This window comes from Meriones unguiculatus, chromosome 3 (assembly GCF_030254825.1).
Source record: "Meriones unguiculatus strain TT.TT164.6M chromosome 3, Bangor_MerUng_6.1, whole genome shotgun sequence".
Lineage (NCBI taxonomy): Eukaryota > Metazoa > Chordata > Mammalia > Rodentia > Muridae > Meriones > Meriones unguiculatus.
The window spans coordinates 31,131,839-31,152,771 of record NC_083351.1 but is presented as its reverse complement, the minus strand read 5'-3'; the positions used below and the strand labels follow the sequence as shown (position 1 = coordinate 31,152,771).

The 20,933-nt window shown below is 50.1% G+C and overlaps 1 protein-coding gene across 4 annotated transcripts in view; it reads right to left on the bottom strand.

Annotated features, from left to right (window-relative positions):
- Window positions 1-20,933, bottom strand: part of Kdm4a (lysine demethylase 4A) — a 47,369-nt gene that overhangs the window by 2,819 nt on the left and 23,617 nt on the right. For all 4 annotated transcript variants that reach the window (XM_021644528.2, XM_021644531.2, XM_021644529.2 and 1 more), the window contains exons 12-19: window positions 15,334-15,454; window positions 10,374-10,555; window positions 8,689-8,896; window positions 8,164-8,240; window positions 7,651-7,706; window positions 5,602-5,710; window positions 5,099-5,284; window positions 1,729-1,899 (exon numbers count right to left, since the gene is read on the bottom strand). In XM_021644528.2, coding sequence (XP_021500203.1) covers window positions 1,729-1,899; window positions 5,099-5,284; window positions 5,602-5,710; window positions 7,651-7,706; window positions 8,164-8,240; window positions 8,689-8,896; window positions 10,374-10,555; window positions 15,334-15,454 — 1,110 coding nt within the window. The remainder of the gene's footprint in view (window positions 1-1,728; window positions 1,900-5,098; window positions 5,285-5,601; window positions 5,711-7,650; window positions 7,707-8,163; window positions 8,241-8,688; window positions 8,897-10,373; window positions 10,556-15,333; window positions 15,455-20,933) is intronic.

Genomic DNA, 20,933 nt, shown 5'->3' with positions numbered 1-20,933 from the left:
GGTTATATAAGCTTTTTTCTTTTTTAAAAGAATGCCAGCTTTGGGCTGTGCATGGTAGCATACATATGTAATCCTGGCACTAGGGAGGCAGGAGATAGGCAGATCTCTAGGAGTTCCAGGACAGCCTGATCTACATAGCAAGGTCCAGGACAGCCAGGGCAACACAGCGAGCTACTGCCTCAGGAAATAAACTGTTTCCTCCATGTTGAGGTAAATTTTCTTTCTGTACTTTTCTTATTTAACTTCTTTTGTCTTTGACATTGGTAGCCTTTGACACTGTGTAGTCAGGGCCAGATGTGAACTCCAGAGCCCTCTGCCATAGTCTCGTTAGTCTCGTAAGTGCTGGGTTCACAGGCAAGTACCACCAGGCCTTGCACGTTTTAACAAAACAATGTGGAACAACAAAGTGAACAGCGACCTGAAAAACATTTGTAAAACTGGAAAAACATGGCAATCTGGAACACACAAACAGACACACAGACACTAACTAATCTTATTTTAATTTCTGATAGAGTGACTATTGATAGGTGAAATTCATAAATATACACACTCCTTGAGAAGTTAAAAAGCTCTTAGAAAATAAAGCAGGCTGTTCTGAGATAAGAGTAAGCACTATTCTCAGAGCACGCATGGGGAGGGAGAGCACGGCACCAGGCCCGTGTGAGAGCTTAAATCTTAAGTCTGGACTAGGCTACCCTGCAAGGACACTCCACCCTGTGACTGACTGGTGCTTCGAAGGAGAATGTCCCCATAGGCTCGTATCTGATTCATGGTCCTGAGCCAGTGGAACTGCTTGGGGAAGATTAGCATTTCTCCATTAGGAGGGAGAAAGTGTCACTGGGGAAGGGCTGAGGTTTCAAAGGAATCTTAACTGTGTATTTTCTGTGTGTGTCCCTGTGGCATTATGGCCCCAGCGTGTCCTACCTGCAGAACAAGCCACGAGCTCTCAGCTCTGCCTGCTGTCAAGCCTTTGCATCAAGGGCTCTGAGACCGTGGGCCCCAGATTAAGCGCTTTCTTTTATAAGCTGCCTTGGTCATGCTGCTTTACCACAGCAGCAGAAGGTAACTAAGACACTGACTAATATGCTTTTGGCAGCAAGTTGCTAATGTGGTGTACAGGTGTGAAGAAAGGCCCATCGTTAAGGAAGGAATGGCTTCGCCCTTCTATGTTGGGTGTTCAGGCTGGCACATGGAAAGGAAGGGCGAAGGCTGAGGAACCTGAGCTAAGCTCTTCATTTAGAGCCAGGAAACCCGGGCTCAGGTCCAGGCAGGGTTCTAGTGTCTCCGGTGTTGATATGGCGCAGTTTCTCCAGGTACTTTCTCTGTAGCTTCAAACCCTCACCTGTGAAGAGCCCAAAACAAACTACATACACTTCCTGAGAAGGCAGGGCAGAAAAGGGCTGGATCAGTCTTTTAAAGAATAACGCAGCTTTTATGAAATAACCGTCTCAGCCCTGGTTTGCTTCCAGGATATGGGCTTCAGTCCGGGACTAGATGCTGCCAGCTCTAATTCAGTCTGAGAGGTAAGCATATTTCAAAGTGCAGGAACTGACTCCTACAAACTCCTAGGGGAAGCACAATACCCTAGCTTATACTCTTCCTTGAAAGGGAAGCCCGGAATAAATGCTTCTTTCGTTTGGGAACTGACGAGGGGCAAGGCTGAGAGGCCACAGCTACCCAGCTAGCAGCACCGAGAGGTCTCAGTCCCCAAGCGCTCCCAGACATTACCACTATGTCCTCGGGATAAAGGTTGTCACTGAAGGAGCCATCGTCAAAGTTGACTTCGTAGAAGGTCTCGGTGGTGAGCCTGACCACCTCACACTGGTAGAAGCGCCCGTTCTTGTGCTTGCTAATGACCTTCTGGCCGGCGGTGATGCTCAGCAGGGCTCCCTTCGCGCGCTACAAGAAACAGCCTGGGTTATCCTGGATCGCACTGACAGTTCTCATAAGCCCCTCTTCCTGGGTGGTGGGAGAAATAAATGAGGAAAATGACCGAGACCAACGGAAGCTGGAACAGGCCTTTCCAGATAACTACATTCCAGTTCTATAAACCACTCACCTGAGCTCCAAGCCAACTGGATGATATTATCTTTTCCGTTTTGTTCTCAATTCTGCAGCAATCTCTTGCCTCAGCTTCCTAAGTGCTAAGATTATAGGCTCACCGTGCCCACAAAGATGGTATATCTTATCTAAAACTCCGTGAACTAACTAGCCTTCATTATTTTCCTGAAACCAACTAGATACATACTAATGTATACAACTCAGGTATGTCATAGCATCTGGAGCGACTCCATAGGTAGCTGGTGGCCCTGGGCCCTAGACCCTGAACAACATACCCCAATGACCTGGGCGTTAGCTCTACCCTCAGGAGAAGGGCACAAGAACTGCGATTTCCAAGGGTCCTCAGCTCTATACAAACTGCCCCCATTAACCCAGCCTTGCCATTGCTGGTGCCCTACCTCACAGAGCCTTTTCATTCTGACTCAAGCCCAGCCACTCCCCAAAGCCTACCTAGACACTGCTCCAAACATGCCTCTTCACTGTTCTCCGAGCACATGTGCTACGCACATTCCTACCTCAGGGCCTCTGCACAGCTACTGCCTTTCCCCAAGATGCTTACACTACACACCTGCCCAGCCCACCCCATTTCTACTCACTGTCCCCATTCCTCACAAGCCGCTCTTCCACGCCCCCGACCTGCACGGACCCTATCCACCGCACCATTCATGTTCAGACATGTTGTTTATTTATGTTTTCTATGGATCTTTCAACTCGACTCTGTGTACGTCATAATACACAAGGGCTCCCCAACCATCCATGGAAAGGACCTAAAACCCCTGCTCAGATGTAGCCCCTAGACTCAGTCTCCAAGTGGGGTCCCTAGTATGGGGAGCAGAGGCTTTCTCTGACATGAACTCAGTGGCAGGCTCTCTGATCACCTCCCCCTGAGGGGGGTGCAGCCTTGCCAGGCCACAGAGGAAGACAATGCAGCCAGTCCCGATGAGACCTGATAGACTAGGGTCAGATAGGAAGGGAGGACCTCCCCTATCAGTGGACCTAGGGGAAGGGCATGGGGGAGAAGAGGGAAGGAAGGAGGGTGGGATTGGGAGGAGATGAGGGAGGGGGCCACAGCCGGGATACAAAGTGAATAAATTGTAATAAATGATAATAATTAAAAAAAGAAAAAATACACGAGGGCTGGGGTCTTGTGCACTGCTGAATTCCTAGCTGAGCCTGGCATGTGGCAGATGCTGAACAAACATTTGAAGAGAGAATTACAAAAAAATACTAACAGAATCCCACGATCCCAACAGTCTGCAGGTACAGTACCGAAGATCATGATAAATCTGCCATCTTGTTCCATGACCAAGCTCAGGTTTTCTAGTCACCAAATGGAGTCTGATGCCATCTCAGGCTTTGACTCTGGCTCAGCCTAAGCCTCATGCTAAGCATCACCCCACTGTCCTGAAGTCTCATATATACCTTCATAAGAAAAGCATGATGGAGCCCACCCATCAACCTGTAACCAGACAGGTAGGAGGAGGCTAGAGCTAATGGGCTTGAGGTTAGAGCTGGCTGCATGAAGGGCCACAGAGGGAAACCCAGTTTCAAAACATCAGCTGGCCCTACAAAAAGGAAGGCCAACTTTATCAGCGACGGCTTTTCTGTGACCCCAAATGACAACATGAACTGCTCCCTGCTGTGACTGGCTATGTCCTGAGTTCTCTCTCGACTCACCACGCCACACTGTTGAGAGCCTGCATATTCCCCAGCTGTACTCCTGCTTCTGACGCGGAGAGGCTTCCTCTGAGACTCCCTCTGGGCATTAAGTAACTTGGGAGCAGCATGACCCAATCTTCATACGAGGGATGCTCAGAGCTCATTTTCCAATGCGAACTGGACTGATCTCTCCTGCTGACAGCTGCTGGTAATAGCCCCGAATCTTTACTCTCATCATTACTCCAAGCTGCCTACTGGTTCCTCAACTCAGCACTCTACAGACCTCAAGAATTTACCTTTCCTTTCCTTTTTCATCCCCTTTGTAACAGCAGCCTTGCTCCCTCAATCACTGGTGGCGGTGACTCCGCTTTACTAACATCCTTCATATCTCTCCTCCCTCCTTTCTTGTTCTTCATCCGTTCACCACAGCTATTAACTCTAACTGCTTTATGTGGCCTCTCAGAGCAAGATGCACAAAGGCCTGCTTCTGTGTTTCCACCTCAGACCACCCACGCTCCCAGAGTAACTGGCTTCTCTGCCGCCTTAAGTTCTAAGTCCTTGAATTCCGGGTCCTCTCCTTAGACAGCCAGTTAACACTTACAATACTACTCAAGGCCCAGTGAGGTGGCTCAGCCTGTAAAAGCTCTTATGGCTCAAGCCTGAAGATCTGAGGTCAATCCTAGGAATGCCCATTTAAAAAGCCAGCCAAGCGTGGTGGTGCACACCTTTAATCCCAGCACTTTGGAGGCAGAGATAGGTAGATCTACATGAGTTCAAGGCCAGCCTGGTCTGTGTCTGAGGCCATGAATACACTCTTAGTTTTTTCTCCTTCTTTCACCCAAGCCCCTCCAGGATTCTCATAGGTCACGTCCCACATGTCCTGCCCAAGTCACCACTGAGAGAACTGTGAACTGTCTCCTATGTGGCAGGAAATGTCCAACTGTCAGTCATCAGCTCTGCTCACCACTTACAGAGCTACTGTGACGTCCCAGGCCCTGGGGTGAGGGAAAGGATTAACAATATAAGGGCCTTCAGGGAGTTTACCTGGGAGAGGGAAGCAAAGAAACAGATAAGCCAAAGAAAGAAACCAGTCTATTTAGAAAGAAGCAAGCAAGGAAACAGATAAACCAAAGAAAGAAACCAGTCTATTTAGAAAGAAGCAAGCAAGGAAACAGATAAACCAAAGAAAGAAACCAGCCTGTTTAGTACCACTGAACTGTGAAGGCCACGGCAGGAAAGAGGGACAGACGGGGGCCTTATCTTATTGCTAACTCATTGGCGCTTTCCATCAAGGATGTGCAATGATACAAGACTTTGGCAACATGCAGAGAGAATGATCCTGAAGCCTGTCAGGAGGCCTCTACCAACCGCCTCTCACCTCCAAATTGGGAATCTTGTGCCGAAAGCAGGTGATGAAGACGACAAAAGGCCAGTCATCAGGCTGCATCATCACCCCCGCGGCCTGGGCACAGCTCACATGGAAGGCGGTGGGGCAGCGGCCGTGGGAACACTGCACACAGCAGCCAGCATTCCTTTTCCTTCGCTTCTTACAAAAGACACACTTCTGCACAGAGGGGAGAGGACACACAATTCCATGCAGGGCTGTCCATCTCTTCTTGTTTTCTCTCCCAAATGCACACAAGCAAGTGATCAGGAGGCAACCCCCTCCCAATACATGAGGGCACCCGGGGACTGCTCTGGACCTGTGCCCAGTGTAAAGTCCCCATTAGGTAATTTAGCCACAGGGGGAGAGTGAAACTGACCAAAGCCAAGGGATGAAGGAGGCCATGAGCCAAGCCGGCCCAAGCCGAGATGCACTCAACTCCTCCAGACTCATCAGTGGGGGAACCATGCAAACCCCACAAGCCCACAATGGCTTACCAGTTTGAAGCGGGGCAGAGGGATTTTGCTCACATCCACTGGACTTCTTTCAGCAATGTTGACAAACCTTGCTTCTAGAATTGCCACAGCACACGAAACGTGGACCCATCTGCCAGAAGAGGAAGGGCTCGGTCACCTCTTTCCACAGCCCTGGGGCCCTGCCGGCAGAACTTCCCCATCGCCCAGGGTGGCCACTCGGTCACCCTGGTCCCAGGACTCAGGAGGGACAGTGTCATTCATCACCGCGTCACCGTGGTGCTGCACACACACTGCCCAAGGCTGCTGCAGGGCCAACCCTCTTACACGGCAACCAGGCAGAACTTCAGCTGGCGCAATGTGGCAGGCTCGGGAGAGGAATAAACTACAGAGCGCTACTTGGGGCTTTTCCAGCCCACACACCTTTTTGGGAAGCAGACATGCCCTGAGTGAAGAAACCGAAGATTGTGAAACCTCTTAAGATCAGACGGTGTTGGGGTTCCACTGATAGTATGTGTCAAGTGCACAAGGCCCGTGTTCGGCCCTATCCAGCTCCACCCGTATGGAAACCTACAAGAGCCTCAGAAACCAAATAGTGTGCACTACTGGCAAGGCATACTGGGAATGGGAACAGGTCTGTTTTTATGGCCTTGGAGGGCAGAACACAGATTAAAGGGCAAAGGTGAGAGGTTCAAGCAGAGCCATTCCCACCCTAACTGAGGAAATGTTACCAGCCAGCCCCTGCCCTGCCCTGGCAGAGTTATAATGAGTACCGGCAGCAGCAGCCTGCCTTTAAGGAGTGAGGCCCAGCCACACAGCTATCCACCACAAGCAGCATGATGGGGATCCTGCGAGGTGGGAGGCGGGAGCCCATGGGTTCACAGGCAGGCTATCTACCACCAGCTGCTGTCAACCCATGTGTGCAGCTCCCTCCACAGAAGCTCTTCCAGAGAGAACCCTCAACATCTTGTTTCCTCCTCAGAGACAGCACAAAAATACCATTCAGTGCGAATAAGCTCTCTGATAGCCAAGAGGCCCAGAAACTTCTATAGAGCTAACAGTGGGTTAGGAGCCTGCCTAAGCTCCCCTCAGCATCCATCTGTTCCCCCTAGAGGACATTTGCCTGCTCCCCAAACAGCAGGTCTAGCCAGGGAGAGATAACTCTGCGGAAAAGTGCTTATACATGTCTGTAATCCCCATCTAGGGGAGGCTGAGGCAGGAGGATCACCAGTTAGATGCCAGCAGGGACTACACAGGACATTTCAGGAGACCCTGTCTTGAAAGAAAGAAACAGGGTGGAGAGATGGTTCAGTGGTTAAGAACACTGGCTACTTTTCCAGAGGACTTGGGTTCAATGCCCAGAAACCACATAGTAGCTTAAAACTGTCACTGTGGTGCCAGGAGATTCAAAGGCCTCCTCTGACCTCTGTAGAGAGCGGTGCACACGGTGCACAGATATAAGTGTGGCCAAAACATTCACAAGCAGAAAATAAAGTGAAGGGAAGGAAGGAAGGAAGGAAGGAAGGAAGGAAGGAAGGAAGGAAGGAAGAAAGAAAGAAAGAAAGAAAGAAAGAAAGAAAGAAAGAAAGAAAGAAAGAAAGAAAGAAAGGAAAAGAAAAGAAAAGAAAAGAAGGCTTTGTAACAAGGTCAATGTCCTCACTTCAAGGCCACAAAAATGCCTGTGTCATTTTCACAGGACCATCATCTCTCCTGCATTTGTTCTCAGTCCCTCTCAAAGAAGGGTGTTACTTACAGCTGGGAGGTGGTGGTACAAGCCTTTAATCCCAGCACTTGGGAGGCATATGCACACACATATCTCTTTGAGTTCAGGGCCAGCCTGGTCTACAGAGTGAGTTTTACAGCCAGAGACCCTGCCTTGAAAAGCAAAAAAGCCACTGATGCCTCTGAGGAAAAGAATGAAGTGAGACAGGCAGTCTGGGCTGCTTGTTATAAGTTTTGCTCCTTCTAGCACGGTCTCATGCCATGTGCTGCCCAAGTCCTCACCACTCCCTCAGGAGCAGCCACTGACCTCACAGCACTGGGCATGTACTTTAGGACGCCTCAGAAACTCACCTGTCATCGTTTGCTCTCTGCAGGGCCCCGCCACGCAATGAACATAAACAGCAGTCCTGCCCGGAAAGGAGAAGGAAAATGATTACCAACAATTCATCACCATACAATCTGCCCTCTCGCGACTTCCTACGGAAAACTACACTCCACCAGAAAGTAGTGCAATGGCAGGTAGGCCTTTGGATACAAGTCCTGTAGTCAGACTCCCTGGGTAAGAGACAAGCCATAATGCATAATCAGGTCTGCATAACAAATCACTTGAGCCCCATTCTGAGACTCCAAACCCAGAGCTGAATTCTTCAAAGGGAGTGATGGCTGCTCCACAGGAGAGAGACAGCTCTCCTGTGGTCTTCCCCCACGCACTAGCAGAGCTTTACAGATCTACTCTGACACCATGGAGTACCAAATTTTAAGCCAACTGCTACAGGCATAAACTATGTCCATAGTAGGAAAGCGGCTAGCCCCTCAGCCATGCCAGCCTTCTGGAGAAGATGGGAAGAGCACGGGAATACTTACTTCCTCCAGGGCATTGGCTGAGCATCGGGAACACATCCATTCTTCGGAAGCCTTTGCAGGGGGCACCCCATAGCAACCTAGTAAGAACATCAGGAGGAGAGGATGAAACCCAGCCCAGGGGCCAGAGTCAGAATGTGGATGAACAATACTCTTCCACAGAGAACATTCCCAAAGATGGTAAATCCTACAGAAATCCCTCAATTCTGGGCAGAGTCCCCGGGCTTAGCCACACAGTAGGGTCCAGTACCTAGGAAAGTCGGAAACTGCCTTCACTGGTATATCTTCCTTGTAAGTAGCCAGGGACTAATCTCCAGCTACCCACAACCCAGCGGACCCCAGAGTTGACAGGCATTGGGATGGATGTTGGAGCCTCTCAACCACCGGCCACAACTTCCAAAGAATGCATAAGCATCCTTTTCGGCAGGAGACCGGGGAGGCCAACAGGTGACAACAACTTCCAGCAAACAGGAAGTGTCCCGTGCTGCTGGGACGAGGAAGCATGAGAGGGACGGGAGAGGCACTCACTGGCATGGACCCGCACACTGCACTTCTTGCAGGACACTAGCATGCTGGTGCCATCCTCCTCCAGGTAAGGGGTGGACAGGTTGATGTCTGTGCTGCAGCCAGTTGTGGTAAAGCACATTTCGGGGATCAATGGCTTGGTCCTCTGAGTCTGAGTGGCTGGTTCGGAAGCATTCCCACAGTTCTGACTAGTAAAGCTTCCAAATTCCACCTAAGCGAATGGCAGAGAGTGAGCACAGCACAGTGAGCGCGGGCCTGCACTCCAGCCCGCCACCCGCTCCGTCAGCAGAGAGCTGGGCCTCTTACTCATGTGACTGCAGCGATAGCTCCCGGGTGCACAGCCATTATCCTGAAGCTACTAATTGAAGTTACCTCTAATGACTCAAATTCAATTTCTCATAGCAGCATCAAACAAAGGCCCCTGGGGGACAACTGAGGAAAGGGAGCAAGCAAGAGGCACCTGGGATTTCCATCTTCCCAAACCAAGTGATAATAAAATGCACTGAGACAAGCGGCAAGGTACTGCCTGCTCCCCAGGTGCTACGCCACATGGCGGCCCCACTCGGAGCCAGCACCCAGATCATCTGCTTTAATGAGCCAGCACTGCCTGCCTCCGATGGGCCAAGGCAGCAGGTCACCTCAACTGTGGCGCTGTCACATGGCTGCAACCCCACCTGGGGTTCCTGGCTCGCAGCCTCTCTAAGGACGTTATGTTACATACTGCACTTGGCAAGCTACACCCACTACAAATACCCGCTGGCTCTGCCGCTGGATGGCACCATTATTATCCCCATTCCAAGGACAGAGCCTGGAAGTATGTCACCCTCTGAGCCTACGCCACTCAAGAAGCTCTGGCGGCCCCCACCTAGCAGATCTGCTGACCGCAACAATCAGGCCAGTCACGTCCCTCAGAAACAAAGGCACAAACAGTTCTTTGCTTTTGCTTTCTGTTACTACAAAAGAAGTAGTGGGCTGTTGATCCAGTATGTGGGTCTAGGTTCCACCCTTCTGCAAGCATGAGCCTGGGGCCTTGCCAAGCTCAGGGCAGCCGTGCCGCTGTAACCACCACAGGAAACTGCTTACCCACTCCCGCCCTGCACAGGACCCATCCAAGCCGGAGTTGGTTAGCCAGCACCTGCTGCTGTGAATTCCTGCCTGACCTAGAGCTTGAACCATAGTGACCCACGATGGTGAGGTCATCAGTGTCCCAGCATTGGAAGGCCACAGTTGAGCCCAGCCTTCACTGTGTCAGACACTCTGCCTTGCCTCCTCCCCTGCCCCCAGATGCCCTCTGGTCAATCAGCACTCTCTAGGACAAAGGGAAGGAAGGAAAAAGATGGCATGAGAGGACCTGGCTCTCCACCCAGGGCTGATCTCAAATAGGAAAGAAACTGCATTCTTGTACCCAACTGACCAGGACTGCATGGCACCAGGCAGAAAAGCTCCAGCTAGGAGGACAGGAAGAAACATTACGCTCTGCAAACAGCAAGGCCCATGTGCAAGGATCACCAGAGAAAACCATTCTTGAGGGCTGTCTGCCTGTCAGAGTCTCACCGAAGCACTGACAGAGAGGATGCTGGAGGAAAAGGCCCCCTAAAGACAAGCAGTGACAAGCCTTGCACCATAATTAAACCCAGCTTCCCCTGATTGCTGGTCTTGGATGCCTGGCGGCAGCAGAGCACACTCACCTGATGATAGGTCTGGAAGATCATACAGACAGCACAGTGAGGGGCCTGTTGGGCCATGATCTCATTGAACTCCTTTTCGGCCTCAAAGTTCGGGGGTCGGTTCTGCCATAGCTGGCTCAGAGGCTTGGCCCATGCCTCTGTCTCCTCAGCCTCTTCCTCGGGGGTCAGTTGTTCAGAAGTCTCTAGAAGAGGAAACAGGAACATGAGTTAGCACCAGCCTGCACTTGGGAGGTCTGCCTACAGAGGATGGGCTCAGCCAGCACTCCTGGTCCCAGGTTAGCACTAAACTCAAGGTTCCAGAGGGTGATAAAAGGCACAGGCAGAACAGTTGCCAACAGACTCCATTAAGGCTGATGACTTAGCCAGGATGAGAGCTGGGGGAGGGGGAATAGGAATGGCCGTTTGCACTGCTTTTTCTGATCAGACTGACTCAGGGTCTCTATTCTTCCTCATGTTTCAGGCGATCATCCCACTCTGTTCCCTGAAACAGCTGCTACATTCAGCCCTCTGCCCTCTGCAAGGGCAGAAAATAAAGCACCAGCCTGCCAGAAAGTATGCTATTTGCTGCCTCCAAAATGCCAGCATTTTAAGTCCTTTCCCCTTTGGGCTTTCCCTTCAGTTCTGCTGGGGAAACGGAGGAAAAAACAGAGAACTGGTAAAGCTTCAAATATGTTACATCATGGCCCTTGGTCAGGACTTTCCTGCACTGTGAAAAGTCCAGGGGGGGCAGGGGAGCTGCCTGTTTAGGGAAGGACTCCCCAAGATCTCAGAGGATGAATCTTCTTCCTGGCCACAAAATGTCTGTGTCACCTTTCAAAAGGAGCTGGTGGGCAAAGAGCCTGCAGGCATAATCCAACCAGCCAGGAGTGAAAAACTGCTTTGCATTTTCAGAGGACAGGGGTGAGGGAGAGAAATGATGACCCCAAGAGATCAGCAAGTGCCATAAAACCTGAACTGGCCAGCCCTCCTTGGGGCCCTCAGGCTCCTCATCTCTCTTCAGCATGCTGAGCAGCAGACCCCCCAACTCAGGCACCCTTAACCATAATCCAGGAAAAGTCTCTCTGGGCACATCTTCCCAGAAGAGTGAGACTCGCTGCAGAATGGAAAACAACGCAAATCTCAGAAAGCAATAGAGGTGCTAAGCCCACTGGTCCCTGGCACACACAAGGTCGGGCAGCAGGGGAGAGCCTTAGCAATGCTGGGAGCGGACAGAGTGCTGCAATAAACAGGCATGGCGGCTGTAGGAGCTACGGCTGAATGCGGGGAGGAGAAACCCCCGTTGCTGCATCCTCCCGGGACAAGTGTTCGTTGTCTGACAGGACACTGGCTTGACAGTGCCACCATCAGGTGTTGCCGTGAGGCCACTGCATGAGGGACTGTGTACACCTGCAATCCACCACAGTGACAATGGCTAAGACAAAAGCGCCCCTTCCTCCAGAGGCCCCCAGATCCCTACAAAACAGACTAGAGTAAGCTGTGGTGGGCGCCCCTGCATTAGGTGCCCCTTTGCTCACTCCAGGCAATTCTAGCACAATGCAGAAAACCCTCCTCCTCCACCGTCGTTGTCACGGGTAATCTGAAGGAACTGGCAGCTGCCACTGTGTACAGACAGCCGCAGTGAAGGGCCACTGTAGCGTAAGGAGGTCAATGCAAACAAACCAAATCAGCCTTCCCGAGCCCCACGGTTCAGACTGGAGCGAGAAAGCCTGACCCAAACATGAGGGACCAAGATAGTACAGAAGAGACAGAAATAGACAAGCTCTCGGCCCCAGTGTTCACATACTGACATCTGTTCTACTTACAAAGACAAAGTGGCCCAAGTCATTGCACATGTGAGTACTTAATGCCAAGGGGGCACTTTCACTGTGCTACGTGAAAACTGCAGGGAGTCACAATGTTAACAGTTTACATATGTAAAGCTTCACAGAGCTTTATAGTCATGGCACGTACATCTCACTACAAATGCTATACTTCAGATAAAAATGCCTAAAAGCAACAACAACAACAACAAAAGTTGGAGGAGGGCCAGTGGTGCGGGCCTTTAACCCCAGCACTCACGAGGCAGAGGTAGGTGGATCTCTGAATTTGAGGATGGCCAGGGCTACACAAGAGAGTCCCTGCCTGGAAAAACGAAACAAAAAAGCCGGAGAAATAGAGCATGGTGGTATAAGCTTGTAATTCCAGTCCTTGTGAGGCTGAGGGAGGGGAATCAAGAATTCAAACCCAATTTGACTGCAAAGCCAAGCCTGTTTCTAAAAAAGAAAAATAAGGGGGTGTGGGGGTGTGGAACAGGCTATATAAGACTAAGAGCTCTAAGTGTAATGCATAACCTTTGTTTGGTTTATATTAAGTTAGAGGGGAAAACCCTACCAAATACATTCTTAGGTCAAACCAGGAACAAGGCAAAGCTGGACTAAGGCTATTAGGGAACTACTGCCCTGGGTGTGAAAGCAAGATTAACAGCTGTTTATTTAGGGACAATCCTCAGGAGAGGCTTGTTGGTACACCCATGTGAAGGAATAGGCTGGGCTGGTGAACCAAAGTTTGCAGCCAGCCTAGGAAATGGCTGAGAAATGGTCTCTCTGTGGTGAGACCTTGTCTCAAAACAGAAAGTGAAAAAAAAAAAGGGGGGGGGGGAGTTGGAGGGACTGTCTATCAGTTGAGAACAATGGCTGCTCTTCCAGAGGACCTATGTTCCGTCTGCCTCTCCAGGCTGCTCACAACCATCTGTAACTCCAGGACCAGGGGAGCCAATGCCCTCTTCTGTGGGTATATATCTATACACATGGTATAGACATATATGAAGGTAAAAAACTCACATAAAATGAGTAAACAGTTCTTTTAAGTAAAAAGAGGGCTAGGGATACTGGTCAGCAGTACATGCTTGTCTAACATGTCAAGGTTCTCTATTAGTTCCACAAAAGTTTTTTTAAAAAAAGAAACACCAAGGCTACACAGAGAAAAACCTGTCTTTTTTTTTAAAAAAAAAAAAAAAAAAGGAAACAGTGAATTGACCAGATAACCACATTGCACTCTCATGGTTTCCATGAAAAGCCAAAGCTGCTAGAGCAGGGTGTGATGGCACATACCCGTAACCCCAGCACCTGAAAAGTGGAGGCAAGGGGATCAGGAACACAAGGCCAGCCTGGGCCGTACTGCGCCCTGTCTCAATAACGCACTAGCAGAAAGCAAGCAGGCAAACTCAAAGCAAACATTCTGATAACAGCTAACACAGGGGGAGCCCGCACAGCGGCCCCGGCCCTTCACCTTCCCTAACCAAAGACGTTGAGGGAGATGATATCAGTGACGTTATTTCAAGAAGACACACTCAGACAAAATGTGTGCCTAGAAGGGTCTGTACTTAGTATTCACATACATAAGGGTAATTTTTCTTTTCCTTCTTAAATACTTTTGGGTTTTTTTGGGTTTGTTTTGTAGTTTTCCACAATCTGGGTCTTTTGGTTTGGTTTTTTGTTTGTTTGTTTGTTTTTGAGACAGGGTTTTGTTTTTGCTTATTTATGTATTTATATCTGTGTAGCTCTGGCTATCCTGGAACTTGCTCTGGAGATCAGGCTGGCCTGGAACTCAGAGAGATCCCCCTGCCTCTGCCTCCCGAGGGGTGCACCATTGTTGGCAGCTGGTGTGTGTCATTTTAAAGCACTGTGGGAAATCATACACAGGCAGAAGCCCTTGGCTGGGCTGGAGTGCAAGCTCAGAGGAACGGCTAGGACCTGACTCAGGGTCTGGCCAATCTTCTGTCCCCAACCCAGGCTGTCACATACTTTCTAAAAGGAAAGCTGAGAGATGAACTATGACAGCACATCATGGGAGGGAAGAGAGCAGCAGAGGGCTCAGCAGTGGAGTCAGCCAAGTGTGCAGCCAGCACCTGCTGAGGCCTGGCATCCTCCTCCTGCTCCTGCTCCTCCTACCCAGGGCGACCAGTTCCTGCTATTTTCAAGATGAGCTTCAAAGCCACACTTCTCACTTCTCCTTGCATAGCTCTCTTAGTTCCCTTTCCTGTCTCCTTCCCAGGCTCCTCTGCTCCTCTGTCCCCCTATCTCCTGCCTCTGCTCACCTTCTCCTTCATTTAAAAATCATCCTACAAAACACATCTGTTTTCCCACATTAATGCCTTCTATTCACTAAACCTGGGTTTCCGAGGCCCGACTAAAAGAGTTAACCACAAGGATGAGCACATGAACCGTCCTTCTCCCTGTGGACTTCCCTCACAGCTCAGACAGACTGCTGTCTAGTCCAGCTGGCTCAATCTTCACTACTTCCGCTTCGCCCATCCCTCCTACCAGCATCCTAGCCCAGCTGGTCTAGGAGCAGTCCTACTAATGCCAACCTGTGTCGCTACCCTGCTTCAAACACACTTCCATGGCCCCTGGTTGCCTACGAAAAAAGCCTTCATGAGTGGAGGAGCTGTATAGACCCAGCCTCACTCCTGCCCTACTCCTCCGGCCCACTTCGATCTGCAGCCATACCCTTGAAACTGAGCCACGCTGAACTGATGACAGCTCCTCTGTATCTGTGCTACCATCCCCGTCTCTGTCCCCCCAGCTTGGATGTGAATCCTTTCTCTACATCTCTTTGGCTGTCCGCCCCACTACTCTGTGAGCATCCTGATGGCCTGGACCTATCTTAGCTGTGTATGCACACATCCAGCACAGAGCTTGGCATCAGGGACAGAGCTACTATCCTGGAAAAGCAGCCTTGTACCTCCCAGAAGAAAGGGAAAGAACCTACAAGCAATTACTCTGCTTGTATGAGATACAGCCCACCAGTTCTGAACTGATAGTGAAAACTCATTTGCAAACTACGTACAAAAGAAAAGCTGCCCTGTGACACTTGGGAGCAGAGCACGGGCCCACGCTCACCCCAGCCCTCTGACGCCCTGTGACAGCCAGGCTCACTGTGGGGGCTGCCTCCCTTCTAGTGGAGAGAGGAGACAACTCACCGTCGTCGCTGCCAAAGTCCTGTAGCACCAGCGGGTGATGGCGCGGGAGCTTGCTTAAGGGCTGGCGCCGACCCTTGGTCTTCTTACTCTCCTCCAGGGACAGCATGTACTCATCTGCAACCTGAGCAAACATGGGAAATCAGCGTGGTGATGGAACTGGATGCAGTTATGATGACACACACCGGTAAACTCCTGGGAGTCTTACCACTCGGGAGGCTGAGGCTTGTGACAGAGAATTTCAAAGGCGTTACACTCCCAAAAAAAGAATGGAAGGGAATGTGAGACAACTGGAGGCGGGGGGGGACGACAAGAGGGACACAGGCAACAAAGAAATGTAAAATTAAACACATACAAAAGAAAAAAATCAATCTGGGGGCTGGAGAGATGCTTCAGAGGTTAAGAGCTGGTTGAAAGCACTGTCTGCTCTTCCAGACGCCCCGGGTTCTGTTCCTGACACCTACAAGGCAGCTTTCTCTCCAGGGAATTCAACATCCTCTGCTGTACTTCTCAGGCACTGTACATGTGTAGTTCACAGATATATATGAAGGCCAAACACACATAAAATTAAATTAAAATTTTAATTTAATTTAAAAAACATGTCTCAGAAAAGTATATGCCTGGGCTGGAGAGACGGTTCAGAGGTTAAGAGCACTGGCTGCTCTTCCAGAGGTCCTGAGTTCAATTCCCAGCAACCACATGGTGGCTCACAACCATCTATACTGAGATCTGGTGCCCTCTTCTGGAGTGCAGGGGTAGATGCAGACAGAACATTGCATATATAATACGTAAATAAATCTTTAAAAAAAGAAAAGCATAAGCCATAGTGCCATGCAAACTAGACTACACGAGCAAATTTTTAGGGCAAAAATCTGTTTATGTCTTGCTTCCTAACTTTCTCAGAAGCTGCCTGAACTAGGACAAGCCAGGGACTCCCCTACTTTAAGGTCCCTGCCATGAAACACATCAGGACATCAGAGGAGCCAAAGCACCCCTTTCATGGGAGTCAGCATCTGTTTCATGTGCTGGGCAGCAGGACCATCATACTGAGAACCTAGAACACAAAGGGATAGGGGCTCTGAAGCCATTGCAAGGAGAGCAGACCAGCTCTAACTCCCTCTTCCCCCAGTAGGGCTGGGCTCCCGTGGCCACTGCTAATAAACTGGGTGAGCTAAGCTTCCTCTTTTCTAAGAAAGGGCACCAACAAGGACAGAATATGTCTGCCTTCTGCCCTGCTAAAGGCAGGCTAATTTAACACCGCATTTGCATCATGCCTGAAGAAACATAATTAGGTATAAGCTGTTCAGCACTGACTAATACTCCATGAGTTTCTTTTTAATCAACATACTTAAAAATTGCTTATACTGACATTACGAGACACGGACTTGGCAAAGCCATTAAGCGAGGAAATGAGGCCTACGAGTCGGCCACTTTGCATCACTGACTAACTACAGATCTACAGAAAAGTGGTAGCACTGCAAGGCCGCCTTAGAGGTGTCCTGGGCCCACAGAATACAGAGCATCTCAGCACAGTGCTTGAGAGCTCAGGAGGAAATAGCTCTATACAGGCTACATTCAGGCAGAGAGAGCCTGTCCTGCAATGCAAGTTTACCAATAGGTCACAGTGCACATGAGACCGTTGTCCATTAACAAATGTGGACTGGACACCTTCGATGTGCAAAGGCCTCTCAGGAATGGAGGAGGTGCGGAGCAATGGACTGACAGGACAGGATCTAGTCTCCCTACGGAAGATGCATGGAACATACAGGAAAGAGGCGAAGAGTGAGGATGTCTGGGAGGCCTTACACCTGATATACAACCGGTCTTCCAAACAGACCCTAACCACACAGTGCGACCAAAGGACAACGGACACCATGAGGCAGTCTGGCGGCACTGCGCCTGCTCCGTGCAGGCCAGGCTTACCCCTGTGCATCGTAGAGCGCCAATGTGTGTGAACAAAGTCCCAACAGACACCACAGTGAAGAGGAAGGGCTCTGGGTATCACCTCCTTTCTACCCAAACAGCTTTCCCTTCAATACACTTGCTTCTTTCTGGATCCTTGTTTTGTTTAGCATAGGAGACAAGCCCAGCCCTTGAACAGGCTAGCCTTAAACTCACTGTGTAGCTGAGGCTGACCTAAGGGTCAGGGTTACACAGGGACAGAACACTCACCGCACGTGTTTACACTGAGCTCTCACATGCCCTGTCCCGTGAGTCACAGTTTTCAAATGAGTAAGACTGCATTCTTTTTTTAGTATTTACGTGTTTTGTTTTACGCATATGAGTGTTTGCTGCATTTATGTCTGTGCATGACAGTCCTGCCTGGCACATAGTCCCTCCAGGTACCCAGGTCAGAAGAGGGCATGAGATGCTCTGGAAACGAATTTACAGATGGTTGTAAGCCACCATTATGGGCTCTGGGAACTGAACCTGGTCCTCTGCAAGAGCAGCCAGTGCTCTTAATCGCAGAGTCATCCCTCCAGCACCAAATTTCACTTTTTTAGATAACTGTAGTCTAATTTTCAAAATACTATTTATTCCCCTGTGAATGATGTAAATCTGTACATTTTTAATAGAGGCAAAAATCATTATAAATTAAATTTATAATTCATCATAACATTCACAACATTCTGGTACTCCTTACTACGACCACACCTAAGTAACAGGCTTACCCCGGGCATGTGGCAGGGAGGCCATGAGAATAAAGCCAGAAATCGTAAAGACTCTAGACTGATCGGCACAGTGACAGGCGGCTGAGACACTCCCGTGCATAACGCCAGTGACAACAAACCAGTTGACCACAGAGTGCGGTGCGATGCAGATGTAGCAGCCTTACTTGTTAACCCCGGAAGTGTGGAATTAAGCAATGCAGAGCAGTCAGGGCAGGGGCTGCGCATCTGAGACTCCTGGGCGCCAGCTTCAAACCTAAGACCATGGCTACGTTCTGTGGCATGTACTTGTCATCTTCCTTGAGAGGCTAAGGCAGAAGAATCACTCAAAGCCACAAGTCAGAGGTCAGCCTGGCCAGGACAGTGGACGCCCAACTTAAAGGAAACCCAAAACCACAGAGCTACAACCTTGAGGAGCTTCAAGCCCAAGGACTAGGCTTTCGGTAGTAGGACAGAGAGGAGAAAGCAAGGTGCTTTGGCCACAGACGAGGGAGGAGTCCTACACGGCGGAGAAGGCTCTGCAGGCCTGGAGTGGCACAGGGCTGGGAGGGCTTCATGAGGGGGAGGCGCCCTGCTGACAGAGCAGGTGTCTAGACTTGCTGTCTGCTCACTCTGAGTAGGAACCGGCTAAATCATGCCTCAGCCCAAGTCTTCGAGAGGAGCAAGAGAAGTAAGATTAGTCTGAGAAGGGAGTGGCCTCCAGGATGGGCCACCTAAGCATGGTTTACAGCCAGAGAGAAGAGAAGCCAGCAAAATGGAGACAGTAAGACACATGAACAAAGTTAGCCAGACGAAGCCCGTGAACATGTTAGGTTAATATAATAAAGGACTAAGGTTGATAGTCAGGGGCTGGAGAGATGGCTCGGCAGCTAGGAACAGACTCTTCCAGAGGACCCACGAGACAGCTCATAACCTGTCTGTCACTACCGCTCCAGAGTGGACATACATGCACACAAGACACTGATGTACATAAAATCAAACTAAATAAATTTTTTAAAGGATTGATAATTAGGTGACTGTGAAACAGGACTATCCCAGATGATCTGGGCGGGACGAATGTAATCACTGAGGCGCATACAGCCACAGCACCAAGGAGCGGTCCGGAGCCTTCTGCAGAATGCCCCAGGCCCCTGCCTGCACTCAAGCTGGGTGGGGCCCAGGTTCTAGAAATTTCTGTCTCCTCTAACATGTGGCACACAGAGCTGTAGCCAAGGCTGCCAGGGAGGCTTGTTCGGCACAGAAGCCTCGTCTGAACAGGGGACTCCCACCGCTCTGGGGCTTCCGCAGGGCACCGTCACCAAAACCAGCTTAGGAGATGGCTCTGGACAGAGCCTGGATGTAGATGTCAGCATACACACTGAAGAGAAGCAAGTGGCCCAATTAGAGCTGGCGAACACCAGGGGTGGGGGGGTGTGAGTACCTGAGACACACAGCGCTCTCAGGAACCCTGACGTTTCTACATACACGGACTGCTGTCAGATCTTCGGGGATGTGCAAAAATGCTGGGCCTCCGTGACAACCTAGCCAGCCTCCACGCTGGCTTGTCACTAAAACAAGCCCGACCTTCAGCCACTCTCTCTACATGTACTGAAGGCTCATGGGCCAAGCTCTGAGGACCGTGCTAGTGCTAGAAGGGATGGTGAGTGTAGATGCGGCTAGCTTCGATGTCTTATCTTCCTTTCTAGCCTGATATCTGCAGGGCTTCCAAGGAGAGTAAGAACTCAATACAGAGCAAGAAGTTTCCAGAAGCAGCTTCTGGCGAGGGCACGGTCACACTGAGGAAGATTCCTATTCCAAAGACCCTCAAGACAGCTCCTGTCTCCTCCCATTCCAAAAACATTTACTAAATAGGACACTGAAAACAGAGCTGAAATGGCAAATCTGTCATTATGTTTCATTATATTTAAAAAACAAAATAAAAGCCCTATGTGTAGCTGTGCCCTCCCAGTGCTTCCACCTATGTTGTGATGCCCACTTCTGGCCAACCTCCAGGATCCAATCTCTCCCCGGCAGGTGCCAAATGGGCCACACCTCAACCCGGATCCAACCGCTCTTCCCATCCTCTTCCCCCTCCCCCACTTGATTCAAGACACACTTGGCCACACCCCAGAAGCTTGAACCCTTGAATCCTCACCTCCTGGAGCTGAATGCACTACTCTAACTGGATCTGACCTCTCGCTGATCCTTCTTATCCTGTGTCCCCGCCCTTCACCATCTACCTCCACCATGCTATCACTTGCCCTCTGACAACCTCTTCTGCCTACCTCAAAAGCAGATGACACTCGGGCATGCCTTGGCCTGAACTCACTAACCAAACACTAAACACCCCTTCAGTTGTCTCAGAATCTCTGTTTTCCACAGTTGACACCCTTGCCACTCCAGGACATCAAGCTAAGTTGCCTGGGCCGTGCTACGTGCTGGCCATCCTGTCTCCCAGCCCTGGGTTCCCACCTCCCAGAAACTCAGGTGCTTCTCCTGCCCCACCCTGTCACCACAGTCCAGCTCCATTCTCACCCCCCAACCAAAGGGACAGGTTCCCAAGGAGCTTTTCTTTTTTCTTTCTTTCTTTCCTTTTTTTTTTTTTTTTTGGTTTGTTTTGGTTTTGGTTTTTTGGGCTTGGTAGCACATTTCTTTAATCTCAGCACTAGGGAGGCAGAGGCAGGATAGCCTGGTCTACATAGTAAGTTCCAGGCTAGCTAGTGATACACAGTGAGACCCAAAAGAAATTGAAAATATTAAAGAAAGAAGTTACATGGCATCTGAGTTTAATATAGTAGAAGCAAAATGGAGAAGCACGCCCAGAGAGCATGAGGTCAGATCTGCACGCCAGACACACGCAAGCTCCCTCAGCACTTATGCTCCATTTTGGGGCATTTCAGAGTGTAGCATGTAGTTCCAGCCCACAGGCACAGCATGTAGAGCAGACCCATAGAC